Here is a 21,385-nt window from a genome sequence, read left to right as displayed (position 1 = left end):
TTTAAAGTAGAGAGGCGGAGAGACTCGAAGAGTGAGGACCAGCAACTGAGTGAATGTGATTGTGTGTGGTGCAATTTGATCCCTCCTTTAGCGCGCACACACTGTACACACACCACACACTCACACACACACACGCACGTTCACACACAAACACACTCACTCTCGCTCTTGCCTACCCCAGGTGAGTAGCAGTGACATGGAGGGTAACACCCTTCCGGTACCTCTCCTCCTATCTCCCTCCCACCCTGTTAACAGTTAAAAAGCTCCGCGCCTCTTATGTGTCAGGGCCCCCCCCCCCCCCCCCCCCCCCCTCTCCCTGATACATTCCTCCCAGCCAGGAGTTCACCTGTGTGGGCTTGAGAGTGTGGAGCTAGGCCCCACCTTACAGTATACAGTACATGGCCCAGTCCCAACTCCATGGGAGTGGCACAACAGGGCAAAACACTGCCTGCAGGCTATGGGAAACGGTTGACTGCATGACAAATGCTTGGCTATACACACATGGTGGGGGGGGGGTTTCATATCAAATATTTATTATGCAAACAGTTTCTTTTTTTGTGTGTGCAAGAAAGGGCCTACAGATAAAATGGCGGGTGAAAGTCTTTGTCGTACAAGTTGCATCATTGCAGTTTAAATTATTATATACCTTTATTGAAAGGATAAACCCCTTGAGATGTCACATCTCATTTTAGAGGGGGTCCTCAACACAAATGAACAGTACATACAATACATACGGTACAACAACAGTACGTCCATATATACACACAAAACAAAACAGAACAAGAGAGATAGAGAACAAGAGATAGAGAAACAAACAAACAAACAAACAAAAGCAGACAAAAGCTGGGAAACGGGTCAGATATCAATATGGACCAGTGTGAAATATATACATAACATGAGGTGCATGTCATGAAGGTGTGTGGTTCAAAATTGCGGGACGAGGCCATTAAATATGATTGAGCTTTCTCGAGGCACAAGAACACTTCCCCTTGTTGCTATGTACGCCTGCAGCAATGGTAGAAGAGGTGTATATCAGGCCAGGTGCATTCCTGGGCAGGGAGACCACAAAGAACCAGTCCCAGATGATCCAGGCAACATGGCATGCTGCCCCTCTCTCCCTGCATGGGACTGTGTGTGTGTTTGCGTACGTGCACGTGTGTGTGCACACGCACGTGTGTGTGTGTGTGTGTGTGTGTGTGTGTGTGTGTGTGTGTGTGTGTGTGTGTGTGTGCCTGGCATGCGTGTCTTACAAAGATTCTGAAACTAACAGCTGGGCCTGGGTGGGCTAGTGATTACCAAGCTGGCGATCTAGTAATAAGATCTCTGATCTCTGTCACAAACTCACAAACAGCCACACTTCCACCATGGTGATCAATCAAAGTGTCCTCCTCCTCGCCCCTCGCTGACGCCTGCTCACTCATTGTCTGTAAGACACTCTATAGCAGCCATTTAAGCCCTATATTTTCAAAATAGGTACACTAGTTACATTGTCCCAAATATGGACACCAGGTTTACATAAGAACATCTATGTCACCTATCTATAAATGCACCACGTCTCTGTATGTCTGTCTGTCTGTCTGTCTGTCTGTACGTGTGTACGGCTGTAATGCACGTAACTCGAGAACCGTTCGCCCCACCGAATTCGACACACGCGTTCTACACCCTCACAGGGAGTTCAGTGCCCAGGGTCGAGTCGGTCGGACCCACGGTTGTCCAGAACCGCCACTAAAGGCTCTGAACAGGGCCCATGTCCAAGGTCCATATATGGAGCTGGCCTGTTCTGACATCACAAATATGTTCTGACATCTGCATACTCCAATATAGGAATAAAGGGACAAAGAGAGACAGAAATCTAAACTAATTTAAACTTTTAATTTGATTTATTTGTATTTTTATTTGTTTATCTTGTCTATCCTTGTTCTATATTATGTTTCTGTGTTCATACATAATGTCCATGCATACGTATTCTGTTGTTGTTGTTGTTGTTGCTTGTGTTCGTTTTTCTGTTTTCTGTATTTGTAAAAAATCCAAATAAAGTACTGATCATAAAAAAATAAAAATAAAATAAAAAATAAAAATAAATCTCCATACAGTATATGCATGGGGCTCCAACTTCCATCGACTCGGTGCTCTACAGACTGGTCCAGTCAGAAAAATGCAAGAAATGTGAAAATCTCCTTATAAATAGCTTGTGTGTGTGTAGTGCATCCATAACACAACAGTGGTCTAGTCAAGAGACTAGGGCTAGGCTAGTGTGACTGTCAGGAGGACGGCACACTGCAGGCACACACATGCACACAAACCAGGTGTTCGGTGAGTTTTCAACACTCATACACCTTAATCTATACTTTATGCCAACTCATTGCCTCTGCCAGGCCGGAGCGGCAGAGGGCGGGGCCAGGGATTACGTTTTCACGCCTTCTCTGTCTTCGTGTCTGTGTGTTTGCGGAGCAGCTCAGCTCGTCCACTGTCCTGAGATGGACCAGTCGCGGTGTGAAACTTTACATGCACAGTGCACACTATAGGCCAAGGAAGAACCTCCACCCCAGAGGTTTCCAAATCCAATCAGAACTTGTGGCACTATTTATACAGACCACGTCATGTCAAAATGCATGTTAATGGCTCTCAATTTCTCCCTGCAGCTTCCCCGCGTCTGGCGGCTGCATCCCACCCACGACTGGGTGGGTGGGGATGACTTGTTGCACTTTCATAGTTTACAATAAACCTGCCCTGACCTATACACAAACTCACACATGCACAGTTGCACACACTCCAATACTATAGAGCGTCGCAGTCCCGCCCCTACCATGGACCAGGAAATTATTCTCTGTTCATTTTCCTCATAGACATTTCAGAAAGTATTTATTTAAAGACGTTTACGCCGCGGACAAAGCCAACTCGAGTCGTGACAAATCATGACAACAAACACAATTTTTTGGGCTGAACAAATAATTAGAAAGAAGAAAAAAACGGCAGGTTACAACACTTTTTTTGTTGTTTTTCTTCTTTGTAATTATTTGTTTGGTCCAAAATATTGTTTGTGTTGTCATGAGTTGTCACGACTCGAGTTGGCTTTGTCCGCGGCGTAACCGTCTTTAAATAAATACTTTTTGAAATGTCTATGGGAAAAATGCATTGGGATTAATTTCCTGCGACGCTCTATAGACCTACCTATGAATACAATGTTATGATTAAGAGACTCACAGGTGAGGCCTTTTCCTCTTTCCACTCCACATACTGTACACAACACTGGACAATCTGAGTAGAGGAACATATTACACCAAACTTGTGTTTGACACAATGGTTTAGTTCTCTCAGGGGGGATATAGAATTGTTGCAACTCTTCACCCCGCCTCCCACACTGGCAGCAGCTTCAGCGGCCTTGCCAGTCAAAACAGCCCTTTCACTTTTGAAGGAGATCTTGGGAGGGTGTGGTCGTCGTATACCTTTTCCTTTTGCAACTTGTGCAATAGGGTCAGTTAAGTTTCAACACTAAATGTGAGTTCTGGAATGGCTTATATTTTACCATGTACAATGCCATTCAGATAGCTTGCAAAGTTGTAAAATAGCCTTTCATTATGTGGTAAATATTTTGTATACCTCACCTCAAGATATAATTAGGTTAGTCCATCACAAATGAGCATCCTAAAACCATAAGGCCAGGTTGCTACAGGCAAATATTATGTTTTGTTGATAACATATTTGTATCGCCCTCCCCTAACCATAATGTAAGTTGTACCATTTAATATTGTATTACCAATAACAATAATGTATTGACCCTTTGCCACACAAACAAAGCCTTAATAACGTTTATAAGAAAATTAATTATAAATATATATAGTGTTTGTTTGTTTTACTTTTTACTAAGTGTAATTTATTTTAACAATAAACTGAAAGAAGCCTAGACAAAATCCTCTGCAGATTAACATACAATTACACACATTTGCATAAATTAAATAAACCCCCCAAAAATGACTAAAAATCATATTAGCCTCGCATAAGTTTTCACTCTGATATCAATATATTTTTATTTCATGTTTACCTATTCACCTGTAGTAGCTAGCCTAGCCTCCTGGTAATAATCACACATCTCAACTTTTGTCAACTTTGTTGAAACTTGAAATAAAGAAATCTCCTATTCACGAGCTAAAGCAAGCAGATTAGCAGAATAGATAGCCTAGGTTACTAACACTCTTTACACTAACACTTTTCTCCCTGGAAATAAAAACGTCTGGGTTTCCGAGGTTACTAACACCAGAGACTTACCCCTGTCGAGATGTACTTGCGTGCATGGATTTCATCACCTGACACGGTCCAAGATTCCAAGACTCATGAGCAGAGAATCATCTTCTTCAATCATGACTTCATTTTATCGATGGAAAAACACCTGTGTCCAATGCCCTGAAACAAACCTTTCAACTGCAAGTTTTACACGGTCACCATGCACTAGGGCTAGGCCAAGGAATTCCTTCACTTTCAGCTCCTCTGTGCTTTTCTTTTCAAACAGACCCTCTGTCTGTGTGTGTGTGTGTGTGTGTGCGTGTGTGGTACACTATGTTTGTGCGCGCGCGCGTGCCAACTCTTTCATTTACATGACAAAAGCATGCTCTTGGCTTCGAACACTGCGTACAATCGCAGGGCTTTTTTTCTCCCTCCAAACCGCCAAACCCAATATTAGGAGTCCAAAGAATCTTGTTCCACGGATATAAATCACAGTAAAAAATAGCTAGGGCAGCGCAAAAATATAAGAAATACAACCGACGACGTCACATATGGTGGAATATGTTGTAAAATTAGATTAAATAACGGCCTCTCAAGCAGATATAAACCGGCCTATAAATTGTATTATTGGCCAGTGCCTCCGCGCGCGCGCGCGCGCGCACACACACACACACACACACACACACACACACACACACACACACACACACACACACACACACACACACACACACACACACACACACTCTCTCTCTCTCTCTCTCTCTCTCTAGTGGCACTTTTACAGTTGAGAAACTTGAGATTTGTAGTTTTTTGTATAGGCCTACACGTGTAAATCTGAAGGTGATTGGTGAAAGTTAATTTTCAGTGACAAACAACTCACTGGCCGGGCAGGCCAGCATTATTGTATCTTCTTATGTATCTCAACAACCATGATCCCATCTCTACTCAATGCCAGTTAAAACCCAAAGGGCAATTGTGTTCCAGTAAAGGTCAACAGAAGTGTATTTTAATCTGCAGACAGTGAAAACTTTGACCCCAGTGAGCCCCTTCCTGCCCTTCTGGATGGAAGTCAGATGTGTGGAGAATCAGATAAATCCAAATAAAACTGCACCTGCCGAACACATGCTGTCAGATGCAGACAGACATTCAGGCCAATGTCTGTACTCTGTAGCCAACAGAGCTTACTCACAACAACAAAAGATCTATCATTTCCTTAGAAAATAGATTCGAAGCTGCACCAAGACAGCTTGAGAACAGAATGTTTGCATCGTCTGAGCAGATCTGTAGATTGGATGAACATTTTTAAAACATTGCATCTCCTCTACAAACCGGGGTCTCCTGTCTTAAGAAACCAAACATTTACTGCTCAGCTCCCCGAAATGCCTGACAGGTGACCTTCAGAAATACTACTGTTAACTTAATAATGAATTGCATTTTATAGCGCTTTTCCAAGTGCTCAAAGCGCTTTACAATGGTTCATTCATTCATAGGGAGGTGAAGCGGCGAACAGTCGACGCCAGCGTCCTCACTTCCCACATTCACACACCAATGGTGGCGAGCTCACACCGACCCAACTCATTGGAGGCAATGTAGGTTTCAGTGTCTTGCCCAAGGACACTTCGACATGTGGACAGGAGGAGCCGGGATTCGAACCGCCAACCCAGGGATCATTGGAACTGCTCTACCTCCTGAGCCACAGCCGCCTTACCAACTTCTACCTGACTGACAGCAGGGTCTAAGTGTAATATCAACATACGCTACCATTGGTTGAAATTAGGGGTTTCCCGATCGGATCAGGTGATCGGAAATCAGGGCAGATCACATCATTTTCAAATGATCGGAATCGGATCGGGAGCCAAAAAACGGGACATCCCTATATCAATATTGTCTCCAAAGCATGCTATTAGACTGGATATTGTCTGTGATATTGTACTGTTGATATGGCATAAACGTGTTCTATAAAATATAAATATCGGATCGGGAAAAATCGGTATCGGCAGATGCTCAAAATCAAATGATCGCAATCGGATCGGGAGCAAAAAAACATGATCGGGACACCCCTAGTTGAAATGTTTCATTCATTAAAATAAGTTCCATATTGTAGGTTTATTCTTGTAGTGTACTGCAGGAATTAGTAATTGACAAGAACTCAAATTGAAAAGACAGCATCCAATCAAATTTATTTACCTTGTCAGTGATGTATGTACAACTGTTTAAAAAAAAAAGAAAAGAAAAAGAAAAGAAAGCACAATATTTCTGAGACATTGAAAATAAAACCTAAACAGCAAATCTTAACAGATGAAAGATCATCTCGAGACGTACAATATTGACATCAAACCCATGCAAATATTGTATCCAAACAGAAATTAACGGGTTAGGGACCATCTAATCGTTCAAATCACTTGGGCCATTAATGCCAACTGAAGAAAGAGTTTTGAGCTGAAATAAGATCTGAATTATAAGATTAGGCCGATGCGTAGCTTCAATGGAGGCCGATTGTAGAGCTGCGTAACAACAGATGACCAGTGTGGATTCCTGCTTCCGCCAAATGATCAGTTCACATCAGTTGCCATTCATAACATATCCACATGCATCACTCTGATTAATGTACAAATCATTGACATCAAATATTTAAAATGGTTCCACACGGGTAACTTCACTATTGCTTTAAAGCTGGGCGTTTAGACACAATCAATAGCAGAGATCAAAGGCAGCGGCGTGGAGAGTGGGTCTTTGTGTAGCAGAGGGCCTTTGAAGGCTGTGCATAAAAAAAATGCACGATGCGTGCATAAAAATGCATAATAAGTGCCCATCAGTTCAGTTCTCTCTCTCTCTCTCTCTAGACTTGCAATGTTTACATTTAGAAGTAACATTGAAACAATGTGCACACTTCATACTCTCAGCCACTCACTCACTCACTCTCTCAATACACACACACACAGATTCTCCCACACTTCTTCATTGTTTTGCTTTCTTCAGGATGGTGCCTACAGCAGAGATAACCGTCGTCTTGGTGCCGCTGGCGGTGGTCGTCACGGAGACGACCCCTGGCATGGACGAGGCGCCGGTGGTGAGGATACCGGGTTGTGTCCCGGCGAGGGTCACAGGGACAGCAGAGTCCCACTTGCTTTTCCTCTTCTGGGCCTCTGCTGAAGACATAGGCATGAGTGGACGGACAGGCAAAGGTGTCCCCGGGAAAGGGAGCGTACCTATGTTACCCAGGTTCTATGTTCCCCACCATGCAAAAAAGGTTCTTTGTTCCCCACTTAGAATAAACCTAAACCATAAACCTAACCTAGTCATTTTAGTAATTCTAGTAAGACTAAAAGTATTTTAGCAACTTAGTCTTAGTGTTACTCTGAACAATCCATTGAACTTTAGGCCTGCCTAGGCTACTTAAACTATCTAGTCTTAGCCAACTAAAAACGAACACTGGCATAATAATGATAAACTAAAACATAATTGCTCAGTCTCTTCAACAAATGATGGCAAAAACAAACATTCTTTGTTCTGTACTTATACATACAATTGTATAGTACAAAACACTGAAGTCCTTAAACCAGAAACCTAACCCTAAACCCTAAGGTAAGTGGGGAACATAGAACCTGGGGAACATAGGGATGACCCCCCAGGAAACATTTCAATTACTTTTTAAAGCGCTGACCGATTTGAAGTTTTACAAACGTCAATGACTTCTTAACTGCACAATGTCTAGGAAATGTTGACAACAATTATTCAGGCAACTATGGTAAGGTTTTAATGACTTTCAGGACAATATGTACACTAATGGGGAAATGGTCTGGGACCAGGTCATACATGGGCAACTGGCGGCCCGGGGGCCACATGCGGCCCCCACCATCACTTAATGAGGCCTGCAAGTTAATATCAGAATAATGATAAATTATTGCTTTCAGCTAATTACTAGTATTAAAATGTTATTGTCTTTTTTTATGTCCAATGTATTTGGTTCAGAAAGTTAACATAACTATAACTAAATGCATTCGAAATGAAATTACTTTTCAGGATTCCAATTCACAAATAGCAAAACATTATTCAGGATTTCAATTCAAATATAGCAAAAGTCGCGCTGCACTTGTAAATCTGCAATTTTTTTACTACAACAGAGTGACCAGTCCAGACCTCTGGAGTGAGTGAGGAAATATAGTGGCCCTCTCCATCGTCAAAGTTGCCCACCCCTGGTCTAGGTTTATGTACAATATTTGTAAGCTGTGAAAAACTGCGTTTCAGTAGATATATTTATTTACCTGTGGCTGTGGTGCTGGCGGTGCTGGCGGCGGAGGCTGCTGGGACAGAGGGGTTGGCGGTGCCCTTCTTGGTACCGGTTACAAACTCAATCTGTGGTGACGAAACACACCGCAAAACATTGTAAAACACAGATTGAAATGTTTTCTTTTGTCACTCAGATCTACGATAAATAATGATTATATTAGGTATGTGAACGAAGGAGATCTTTCTAGATCTACATGTTCATTCAAGTTGAAGTTCTGAAGCATTTTGCAGGCTCGTGCATGGCTGTGAGTAAGATGATGATGGAAGCATGTGTCCCACTGTTTTGTTGCCATGTTCCCAGAGACGCACCCTGCACCTTTGCCTGGCAACCGACATTGGCACCTTAAGAGCGATTTACAATTAGTTTCATGGCGGTGTCGTGCTCCAAAACTAGACGACCTACAAGCTCACAACACGTTGCACCATGATGCATTGTGAGCTTGTAGATCTGCTATTTTTGGTGTGCAACTATTAACCAACTATCTAATCACACATTATGCCTGTCAGGGCAGATAATTCAGAACCTTGTCAGTATAATGCGTGTCCAGCACAAGTACACATGCAAGGCTCACAAATACAACACAACAAGGCTGGGCTTGAACAGCAGTGATGAAGGGACATCTTCAGTATGTACAGTATGTGTGTGCCACACAACGCAGAAAGCAAATAAAGGCAGCTGGTGGAGACATGCCCGCACACAGACAGAGAGGGAACAGTAGAGGAATCAACCATGTGATTTCTTTGTGAGGAATTAGGAGAAGGAGTCCACACCTTGGTCCTCTCTTTCTTGGCTTTCTCCAGTTTGTCCATCTCCACTTTCTGTGCCTTGGCTGAAGGGCAGAGAGAGAGAGAGAGAGAGAGAAATTATGTTCAGGTACAGTTAACACTTTGAGAGCCCACGCAAAACTGCCCAAAAATCACTTTCACCTAGAAAATCCATTCACATTTTTTATAATTCAGCTGACTGTGGAGACACATGCTGGAACTTTTTACTTTGAAATGTTTTATAGTTTCCGAGTTATTTAATTTAAACGCCAAATGCATTCTCAATGGTGAAAACACAAACTTTGGCACCACGTATTTAAAAAAAAATCATTGTTTTGATTTTTTTTTCAAGACACAGACGTCTTGGGCTCTGCCCGTGCGGTAATACCAAAGACGTCCACAGACGTCTTGGACACTGGATTAAGCACATAGCCTTGCTGAACACTCACACTGCACTCAGCTTACCTAGAGCTTCATAGTAAGAGTCTTCTGACCATCCGTGAGGATCAAACATATCTTTTGGGTAGTTGGTCCCCAACTCGTCTATACCGCAGAACTGAATGAGTTTCTCGTAAATACTGAAAAGGCAGCGAAAAAACAGAAAGTGACATCAGCAACAACAACCAAAAAAAGAATACTTCGCTTACAAACATCTGCTGTAAATTTTGGTTTACGAGCAGAGAAAATGGATGTGCTTTAACGTGTCCATCAAAAATCTAAAAAATGCTGCATGTGACACTGTGACAGGCTCATTATCCGTTTAAACGACAAGCTTTGTGTTTGTGGTTCTGTTCTTGGGTTTAGTCACAAACCTTGGGTTTCGGAACTCTTTCTTCTTCTGGATGTGGTTATTTGTGTCAAAATCTCCCTGTTGCTTCCTCTCATAGAGCTTACAGATCTTCTCCTGTAACAAAACAGACAAATGGTCGATCAAAATATTGCATCTAAAAGAATACAGAGATACGGACCAGTGCTGTAAGCTGCCATCATCAATCGTCTCAATTGCAGCATAACTCAGATTGAACCAATGCCAAGGCAGATGAATTTGGCAGACCCTAATGTTTGTGTCTTCACATAATATAGTAATGCCTGATATATACTGTGACGGCCCCAGGGCCTATGTCAGAGTTTGTGTGTGCTTTACTAATAGTAATCTGTCTTTCAGTGTGATGGGACCTGGTTGGAGAGTGGTGGCAATCAAGGATTGGAGGCAGCTGGCCAGTGCCTCCAATCACTATAAAAGAGCCACCTTGCCTGTGGTTCTTTCTCTTCCACCTGGGCCACACCCGAGCATGGCCACACAGGGCATATTGTTTGGTTGACTATCAGTTCTCAGTTTGTGGTGGCAGTTTAGTTTCCCTGCCAAGTTTTCTACTTTAAACTTTATTCTATTTAATAAATTACATTTTTGCATTTATCCCATGCTTGTTTCCCTTCTTTGTTATGGTCTGAGAGCCGGACCTTAACATTGCAAGCCATATATTTCGCACCTACAGTATAATAGCAGATCTACAAGCTCACGATGCGTTGTGCGCAACCAGCATGCAAGTAAGCACAGTATTACGCAGAGCCCATATAGATCTGTAGTAAGACATGATGTGAATGGAGTCATTGTGTGTCCTGTGTGTGTTTCGTACCCCTGAGAAGTATTTGACAACGAGGCTCAAGAGAGCCACAAGGTGCTGCTGGCCAGAGCTGCTAATGTTAACAGAAGCCAACGATGATAAATTACTAGGATTTACACAGAACACGTTTGGAGGATTGGAATGCTATGGCACCTCTTTCTGAAAACGGGACACGTTACACGGGGTTGAGGTTCTTGGCTAAGGAAGCAGGGTTTAGAGGGAAAGCTCTTAACCACCCAGCCTGGGAAGTTGGGAACACCAATGGATATAGAATGGAGGACTACTAGAACCCTAACACCCACACAGTTGTTAATGTTGTTGGCAGCAAAGTTCTATTTTTAGTTCAGTCATAGTCTTTGGAATGAAATTTAATTTAGTTTTAGTCACATTTAGTCACCTGGAATGTTTGTGTTTTAGTGGGCCTTGATGCTTTTTACACTTGCTGAAAATAGCCGTTCTACAAGCTCACAACGCGTCCCGCTGGGACGCGTTGTGAGCTTTTTTCAGTATGCTATTTTCAGTATGCAACCAAGTGTAAAATGACTTATACTGGATCTCTTGTCCACTAGTCCCTTCCTAACATTTTAGTCTAGTTTTTATTTGTTGACGAAGTCGTCTTATTGTAGGCATAATAGCTTAGTTTCCATTTAGTTTTCGGCAGTGAAAAAAGGTAGTCGACTTAGTTTTAGTCGACGAAAACAACACTGCACCCACATTCACAATGTCTTGCAAAACACAGCACGGTGAGCGTGTAGATAAACCATTTCCGATTTGGTATAGAAAAGTAAGACCGGTGGGGGGACAGGGACACTGGTCAACGACGCATATAGGGTTTAAATGTATATTCAGTGATTTCACTTAATTCAAATATCACTTATTTTTTTGTGATAATCCTCCCTACTATAGAGTGTGCTGACCATATAAGGAGTTCCTCCCTGTCCCCAGTTAAACCCCTGGGGGTAAAAAAAAAACGTAGGTTTCGTTTTTGGCTAGGTGGCCCAGCCTTCATCCAATCAGGATAGAGAGGGGCCTTCCGGCCAATCATGATCGAGCGGGGGCGGGCTGTGTGTGTGCTGTTGGCCTGTCGCGTGTCCCCCCACTGTAGTGCGTGGATGTGCACATCTTGTTATCAGGGTGGACTGGGGTGTTTTCCAAATCACCCAACATCACTGAATGGTCCTTTAACTGATTTGTTCAACCTTTTCATTGTTTCCTCCTGAAAAGAGGAAACAATTATGACCCCCCTCCCATTTGCTCATTCATTATTAAAAGTCCTTATCTCCTCTTCCTCCTTATGGCCGCATAGTGAGCATGTCCAGAGGGTAGGGAAATGCATGCATGCAGGCTATTCAGGTGAATCATTAGTCATTCATCTCATAGTCAGGGTGGAGTGCTAGCCCAGAGGGGGTACTTGTAAACTGCTGAGTTGTTCACTCGGCAACTAATTCAGCCATCTGCCACTCCCCTCTTGAGTCCTGACCTGTCGAGACACCACAGAGACGGGGTTTTCTGTTTCTGAAGGAGCCCGATGTTGCACAGTTGCAAAACAAGTCTAGTAACATACATAAGATGATACGCCTTGCATTAATGAAAGAAGACAGTTTAGAGCAAGCTTGGTCTAATTTAAATGGGGCGTGTGTCATGCAGACTGACTCCAGCAATGATTTCTAGTCCCCGAGGGCATCTTGATTCTTTACACAAACGTTTGCCAAGAAGAGTTATTGCTGGGGTATAAAAGAATAAAAACAGAAGAAGAAAATAAAATGATAACATCAGCAGGGACAAAATGTTCCTGGATTCAAAAACAGAGTGTAGGCTTGACTGCATGTCTGACACTGTAGAACAACGACATGTTCTCAGAACCAGCAGCAAGTACATTTGTCAATAAGTACATTTTACTACCTGGAAACTACATGTCACATAAATACTAATATGAGACAGAGACACGCAGCGACATTCACAGTCACAAGAACTGTGGCGGCAGGCCTGGGCCATGGCTCAATGGTCCAGGCACCTTGGCTGGTAATCCAGCCTGGCAGTGTGCCGCGGGTTCGACTCCTGCTCCCGACGGCCTTTACTGCATGTCTTCCCCCCCCATCTCTCTCCCCATTTCCTGTCAACCTACTGTCTGTCCCTCCATAAAAAATATAAACTAAAGGCGAAAGCCACAAAAAAAAACAAATAAAAAAAAAACAAATAAAAAATAACTGTGGCGGCGACGGTGACTCAGGGGTAGAGTGGCTGGATGGTAACCGCAAGGTTGCCAGTTCGAACCCGGGCTCCCCCAGAGTTAGTGTCGAAGTGTCCTTGAGCAAGACACTGACTGAACCCCTAATTGCTCCTGATGTGCTGGTTGGTGTCTTGCATGGTTTCCGCCGCCATCGGTGTATGAATGTGTGTGTGTGAATGGGTGAATGTAATGCACAATCTATGTAAAGCGCCTTGGATAAAGGCGCTTTATAAATGCACCATTTACCAACTGTCTTACTTTGCAGCAATGCTGCAGAGCTGTAGTAATGAAAAACATAGCCCCGCCCCCCCGGCCCGATCACAGTCATCAAAACCCTGAAGCCATTTGCACACAATATAATCAATCATTCTGGTCTAATTACATGCCTGGCAGATAGATTGATATAGCCTTAGCAGCAGTGATACAAAGATGTGTCAAATATATAACTTATTTGCTTGAGATCGATATTTGCACAGAATGCAGTGTTTCCACTACAATGACTGCCACTGGAGGTCTGCCACCACAGGCCAATGAGAACACCCCCCCAACCCACCAAGACAACAACATCCCCAAAACCAAGACCAAATACCATTCAAAAAGCAATAACAACTTGCTTATTTTAACCCATTCAGGCCTGACGTCGAAAAAAAAAAGTTTTCTAAATCATGACAATTTTCTGAAAGATTTGAGGCACATTTTAATGTTTTTTCAAAAATAGCAGTGGCGCGCTATGAGCTTGTAGATCTGCTATTTTTCAATAGCTAAACTATAACAGAATGCTTGAAACACCAAAAGGGGTTCCCGCCCAAAATGGGTAAAATAAAATGCAGATTCTTTACTAACTCTCTCTGTGTGATCAGTTTGTTTTTCATCATGAATATATAGTGAACAAACATGCTGACACAGATATGAAACGCAGACTGCGTCTGTGGTGCTGTGCCATCTGACCGTGCCAACATGCCAATCTATATGTGCCACGTGCGTTTAGAGGGTATTCAGTACGCACCAACCAGGCCTGAAAAATGAATTTAGGGGAAACACAGCAGATGATAGAGAGGTAGGACTCTATACAGCTGAACACTGATGTGATGTATTGTAACTTAGGATAAATAATTAAAAACAGCTATATTTCACTGAATGAATTTCATTAACCGATTTTGGGCGGGAACCCCTTTTGGTGTTAGCATTATGTTATGCTTTAGCTATTGAAAAATAGCAGATCTACAAGCTCATAGCGCGCCACCGAGTGGCGCGCTACGAGCTTGTAGGTCTGCTATTTTTGAAAAATCGAAGAACGACTGACATAGAAACATAGCTTTTTCAGAAAACTGTCAGGATGTAGAAGACATTTTTAGAATCTGATCTCAGGTCAAAATGGGTTAAGAAGGCCGATACATTTGACATGTGTGTTTGTGTGTGTTTATATACCTGAAGATGGCTAGCGCAGCGTCCAGGGGGCTCGGGCGGGATCCTGATCTGATCAGGCGACATGTTCCTGACCTTCTCTGAGAAAAGAGCTATAGGAAAAGGAGAGAAACGTGTAAGATTCTGGATTTTCACAATGGTATTTCACAGGTATATGCTGACTTTTATTAGATAATAATCAGCAGGTGTCTGAAATAATCCCATTTACTGCAGAGCGCACCATTCTCAGAACCATATTTATGATATACAAAACATTATACAAACAAATCTCTTAATCAAAAGTAAAAGAAAAAAAAAAAAAGCTTCACATAGATTGTGCATTACATTCACCCATTCACACACACATTCATGCACCGATGGCGACGGAAACCATGCAAGGCACCAACCGGCACATCAGGAGCAATTAGGGGTTCAGTGTCTTGCTCAAGGACACTTCGACACTAGCTCTGGGGGAGCCCGGGTTCGAAACTGGCAACCTTGCGGTTACCACCCAGCCACTCTACCCCTGAGCCACCACCACTCCATCCCTTAAATTACAGCCGTCATAAGAAACAAAGTGGTTATTTGGAAGGCTCTAACAAACCTTATCTTACATCAACGCAAAACATGTCACATCAAGTTCAATTAAACTCTCAATCCGTCATGATCACTGCACATGATCAAACGTATGATCATTTTCCGTCTCAAATAAATTCTCCAATGACAAAAAGAGGAAGATGGAACATGGAGATTATCATAAAGAAACAAGGTTCAAGGTTCAGTGCGTGCTTAATGGATGCACATATTTTGGTAAATTCCTCGGTCTGTTTGTTGTTCTTTGACATCATGTACCTTTGGGTTTGATACTCGTTAAACAGGGCGTGTGCCGGGAGTGACGGCTGTTGGGGCTTGTACGGAGATGGGAGGTTCCCGTCTTCCCTTGTTTTCTCTCTCTCTCTCACACACTCCCTTTCCTTGTTCTGCTTTTCTGACTGCAAGCCAGGCATTCTTCAAAAGATTCTACACTGTAATATCTATAACTCCAGGCGTCACAGACTGCAAGGGTCCATTTTGGTTCCCACTATCAACAATTTATTTAGGCTGGGGGGACTGTCTGGAACCCCGTCATGGACCCCTGGGGGGGGGGGCACTCACCCTACATTGAGAACCAACCAGCATTCTAAAATCAGAATTTATTGGTCAGAATTTTATTGAAAGGATAGCCCCTTGAGATGTGGCATCTCATTTTAGAGAGGGTCAGTGCAGTTACACAAATCACTCCATATCCGAATCAGCCAGAGAGCCTTCAGAGTGCCTCACAGAGCTGTCAATTGCTGTGCAGGCTACGTGCCGTGTCCATTATGTGCAAGGACATGTAGTGTGTACCTGGCTCCTGCACATGAGAGAGCCGTCTCCGCTGACATCATGTGCAGAATTTCGACAAGTAAAAACATGACTGGGGGTGGAAAGATACATTTTCGGGGAAAGTGCCGTCTTCAAGGCTATAAACCATTGTCCAACGTGTTCTTATCTCTGCAGAACTCAATACTGAGAGTTCAATGTGGCCAATGTTTGGCGCTAAGCCTGTATATTTTACAATACCAGTAACTAAACTAAACCACTTGAACTTTAGCATCCCTATACTTGAGGGAACATTAGTAGAAAATAGCAGAGCTGTCACACACTGTGAGAGCATGTACTACTAGATTGGCTATTTCTGTCAAAGTATAGACAGTATAAGTGGTTAACCACACCATAATTGTATGTAGAGCAGTGGTTCTCAAAAGTGGGTTAAGTCTGGGTTACTTGAGGAGGAGGCTCGAAATGGACACTTACAGGTCTGTAACTCTGACAGTGTATAAATGGACCTTTATAAGTTCATTTGGTTCGATTTTGTACATCGATAGTTATGGGGGGGGGGGGGGCTTGAAATTAAAAGGTTTGAAAACCACTAATGTAGAGAGAGAGAGACGCACGCACGCTACCTTCACCTGCTCACTTTCCTCCAATAACTTTCAGTGACACCATTGACCCGCTGTTTATCTGGAACCACAAACCAGTGTGTGTGTGTGTGTTGTGTGTTGTGTGTGGTGTGTGTGTGTGTGTGTGTGTGTGTGTGTGTGTGCGCAACACTGAACTCCCTTATCTCCAGACAGACGGGTCTACTGAACTGTCTGGAGATGTGTTCCTCCTCCCCCAACCAGATTGACAGAGTTACAAGACACCTCGCCCTGGCAGGGTTACCGGTATTAAGGTGGGGCAGGAGCGTTTGCCCAGGTTAGCTACCCCCCCCCCCCCCCCCAAATATCATCAAGGAGACACGCGTACATGCAGGCGGCGTGCACACAGCTGCACACATATACGCACACACATATACACACACACACACACACACACACACACACACACACACAAAACCTGTGTCCTCAGGCAGTGAAAAAAAAGACACCTGACTAGGCAAGTCTGATGAATCATATGCTGCTTGCAGGAGCTTTAGTGTTTGGTTAAACTCAGTCACCACCACACACTTAATACATGACGACTACCATGGGGACTTTAATACATGACGACTACCATAGGGACTTCTTGACTTACGGAAGCATAATAATCCCAATGAGACAGTGGGAGATTTAATTATGTGCTCTTGTTGTCGAAGTAAGCGCTAGGCAAACAAAGTAAATTATGCTTTGTTATGTATATATAAAAAACATTATGGGTGGGAGAGCAATATCAGCACAAATGCAGGTAGATTTAGGGTGTGTGATAAATCTACAAACTTTACCTGCCACTTTGTAAGTGGTTACTTTCTTTTCTAGGTAAAAAAAAGTCTAAACATCACATTCAGGGGGGGGGGGGGGGGCATGGAGCAAGGGATCAAAATAAGACAGAAGCTGATACCACATCTTCAAAATCTCCCCCTCAAAACCAGCTAGAAGTCGTAATCCTGTGCCCCCGGGGGTTTTCAGTCAAACCAGGCTACAGACAGACAGACAGACAATGTCAGTCCCTTTAGAGTGGAGACAAAGAGATGTCTTCAGCCTGCTGGCGTGAGCCCCTTTGCCAGACACACTGTGACATTTAACGGACCGACAGACGGAGGAGCCAGGCCTCGCTGAAAGAATGTCAAGTGTCCAATCACAGGCTATTAGTGAATCATGAACGGGTGTTCTTGACCAACCCTCCCCCAATCTTTATATGTCCTTTCTTCCGCTTAGAAAAAAAAAAAAAAGAAAAAAAAAAGTAGATGTATAATAGGGCTTAAGTGTTTAAGTAAAACTAGGTTAACTGAAATGATGTGAACCAACAAAACTAGCTAAAATAAAAATATACTTGTCTTTTAGTCAAGCATGGGAACGCATTTGTGCATGTTTATTGAGACTGAGATGTCTACATGACTTCAAAGTGTTTGAATTACGCAATACCCATCATGAAAATCTTGCCCCTGAGATACAGTATATGCCACACATTATATAAAAACAATAATTAAATACATACAACTATTACGATTGAAACAAGTAAACCCGCTCTGGAAAGTAACTAATACTAAATTGAATTGAACTAAAATGACAAAATAAATAAATAAATACAAATCCAATTGAATGATAAATACTATATAATAACTCTGAAGGAGGCGTGAAGTGAGGCACCTCAGCTCAGCCCTCAGGTCCCATGTGTTATTAGAACACAACAAGGGACTGTAGTGGAAACAGAATGTTCCCGGTTCAAAGGCCTGGTTCCTCCTGGCTGTGTGTGTGTGTGTGTGTGTGTGTGTGTGTGTGTGTCAGTGTTGATTTCGTTGACGAAAAATGTTCGTCGACTACCTATTTTCACTGACGAAAACTAAATGGAAACTAAATGAAAACTAAGCTATGATGACTAAAACTAAGACTAAATATATTGACAATTTCGTCAACAAAATAAAAACTAGACTAAAATGTTAGGAAGGGACTATAGTGGACAAGAGATCCAGCTTGTAGATCGGCTATTTTCAGCAAGTGTAAAAACTGTCATTACGACAGCATCAATGCCCGCCAAAATACATTTTAGTCGACTAAATCAACTGTAGATTTAGTCAACTAAAATCTTATGATATTTAGTCGACTAAAACTAGACTAACACCAAAACATTCCAGGTGACTAAAATGTGACTGAAACTAAATGAAAACTATTGAAGAGACAAAATCAACACTGATGTGTGTGTGTGTCTGAGCAAGACAGACACTGAAGCCCTATTTCTGCTCCTAATGAGCAGGTTGGAGCCTTGGCATGGTTTTCTCTGCCATCGGTCGGTGAATGTAATGAACATTGAAAAATAAATGGGGTTAAGGCGCTATAGGCAGCGATAATAGAATGCGAAGAATCAAGCAGAGACTTGCGAACTTCATTCCAATCCAGTTTTGGAATGACAATCAGGCCAATTCATTATGTCACACATACAGTTTATGTGCATTCACTGTGGAATGGAATGGTGAGACACATCCCCCTCAGTACCCCAGTTCTCTCGCCTCTCCAAATAGCATTCATGTTTTTTTTTACAACTTTGGGAATGTCTTCACTTTGTTGTAGGGTTTTACATGTGTTTAAACACCCACAGGGAAAAGTGTACCCTCAATGCATATAAAATGCCACTCCCTATCTCACTACTCATATCCTGTCTGATATGACTCTTACCTTGTTGTTCCGATTGCGTGCGTGCGTGCGTGCGTGCGTGGGTGCATGTGTGTGTGCGTGTGCAAGCGAGTGCTCACAGACACACACACAATTGGCACAGGGTTGATCATGACTCAAAGCCAATACGAGGTTTTATCTTCACAACCTGACCGTGAATCCGTCAGTGGACAAACAAAGAGGCTATTATAACTCAATATTGCATTGTGTCCGAGTTACTGATTAATGGGGCACCAACACCCAATTGCCACAGAGTTTTTGACTTGACAAGGCATTCAGAACTAATCTGAATCTCTTGAATTCTAGTGTACTTTATTATGCAGGTGGTGTGTGTACATCGGGAACAGAGATGTCTGATTCAGCATGTGCTGGTGGCATTGCTTACGTGCGTGTTATGACTGAGTGAGTACACTGTACACTCACCAACTAGCTCATTCGGATCTCTCCTTTCGACTTCGGTGACCTCCTGTAAAAGACGAGAAGAAAAAGAAAGGGAGAACAGAGAGAGAGAACACAAAGAGAGAGGGGAGGGGGGTACATTAGTCTCCCGCAACCATCTCTGCTAAATGTTGGACTGGAGACTCCAGCACAAGGACAGTCCTGGAAGAAGGTGTAAGACAGACATGTCATGTCGCTTGTTAGAGAGCAATTACGGAACTAACTTTCTTAAATAGGTTGCTGTAAGCACACACAGCATGTGGCATTGTTGCGAATTAAGAGAGCAAGCCGAGCCGTGTGAGAAAAGACGTGCAGCTGAAAACAACAACTCTTTGATACGAATGTGCCTCGCAACCATACGACAGAAGTGCAAATGCAGCAGAATAACACAAGAGTGGATGTTGATAGGGACGTCGGGAGAGTTATTTATTTGTTAGAAGAACACGAATGGGAAAGAAAATGGGATGGTAAATAAGAAGTCCTCGCCTGGGCTGTCTTAAGTGAAAGGCCACTCAAATATAGCCCCCCCCCCCCCCCCCCCCCCCCGCTTCGCCAGCGCTGTGAACACAACACACACTCATCAGGAGAGGAACAGTGGTCCTATTCACTGGCATGGCATCAGACACACATACAGTCACCTAGCAACTGCATGGGCACATCAAAGAATGTGTCTTCAAGCTGGGCGATCCATGTCAGAAGGATGGGAAGAGGGTGGGAGGCACAAGGACATGCAAATCTGGAAGCAGGAATATAGAAACGGAGATCCCAACAATAAAGCTATAATGGCAGCCACTGCCTGAAACAGAACTAATGAATAGATCACCAAATTAACCACTATTATCTCCTATTACTTGAGTTGACCATAAGTTGACAGAGAAAATAGCCGCTCTACAAGCTCACAATGATTTATAACATAAGACTGTACACAGTAGAGCCCCAGCAGATGCAATGGGATATTCGTGCAAAGCAAGTGCAACCAAAAACCAAATGCATGACGAATGCTTGGTGGCATTCAGATTCAAGCCAATGTCCACAATAAAGCTACACAGATTATTCAATAAACAATTAGTTACGTGATTCAATACATTCTAATCCTCCATTACATTAACCACGAAAGTCCTGACTGGTATAAAAATAAAACGTTGGGACAGTAAATCATATTTTGTGGCAAAATTAAGTCTTCTATCAAATGCACTAAGCATTCAACCAATGGATTGGGTCCAAGTATCACAGTGTAATGGTTATGGGTGCAATGGTAAATCAAACTCAATTCTATTAAAATAATCCATTTTCAAAGTCACACAAATAAGAGATCTAAAAGTTTGTAGGTAGACACATTTTGCACCTTGTCTGACCAAAAATGCCTTCTAAATACTGACTTTTCAGAGAAAAAAAAAATCCCACAAATGTAATGTTATATACTGTAGTGTACATAGCAACAAGAACCCCAAAAGGGGTTCCCGTCCTGAACGGGTAAAACACCAAAAGGGGTATACCTCTCCAACTTGTCCATATCTGCTCCAGCTGCACTGGACACGCTGAACTCATTCAGTTTTATTTCAGGATACAAACTTAACCTTGGTAAAAGTGAACTTTTCCCTCTGGGTACAAGAGCCCAAAGTTACATGATTTTCGATTTAAAATATCTGCTTATAGCTTTACATATTTAGGATTTCAAGTTACAAGTGATTTCAACAACCTGTTCAAGGCCAATTTTGAGTTCCGTGAGTGCTGGTTTTCTC

At 42.8% G+C, this 21,385-nt stretch overlaps 1 protein-coding gene across 4 annotated transcripts in view; it reads right to left on the bottom strand.

The window, feature by feature from the left end:
* Positions 1-6,385: 6,385 nt before the first annotated feature.
* Positions 6,386-21,385, bottom strand: part of sap30bp (SAP30 binding protein) — a 29,874-nt gene continuing 14,874 nt past the window's right edge. For 2 of the 4 annotated variants that reach the window (XM_079493295.1, XM_079493297.1), the window contains exons 3-9: positions 19,629-19,671; positions 14,563-14,651; positions 10,092-10,183; positions 9,745-9,857; positions 9,286-9,344; positions 8,490-8,580; positions 6,386-7,373 (exon numbers count right to left, since the gene is read on the bottom strand). In XM_079493295.1, the coding sequence (XP_079349421.1) occupies positions 7,183-7,373; positions 8,490-8,580; positions 9,286-9,344; positions 9,745-9,857; positions 10,092-10,183; positions 14,563-14,651; positions 19,629-19,671 (678 nt within the window). In that variant the 3' untranslated portion in view covers positions 6,386-7,182. The remainder of the gene's footprint in view (positions 7,374-8,489; positions 8,581-9,285; positions 9,345-9,744; positions 9,858-10,091; positions 10,184-14,562; positions 14,652-19,628; positions 19,672-21,385) is intronic. The other 2 variants (XM_079493296.1, XM_079493298.1) reach the window with 1 other exon arrangement.

Source organism: Electrona antarctica (assembly GCF_951216825.1).
Source record: "Electrona antarctica genome assembly, chromosome: 22".
In the NCBI taxonomy this organism is placed as follows: Eukaryota; Metazoa; Chordata; class Actinopteri; order Myctophiformes; family Myctophidae; genus Electrona; species Electrona antarctica.
Note: the sequence above shows the minus strand (reverse complement) of the source record. Positions and strands in the feature narration are given on the sequence as shown.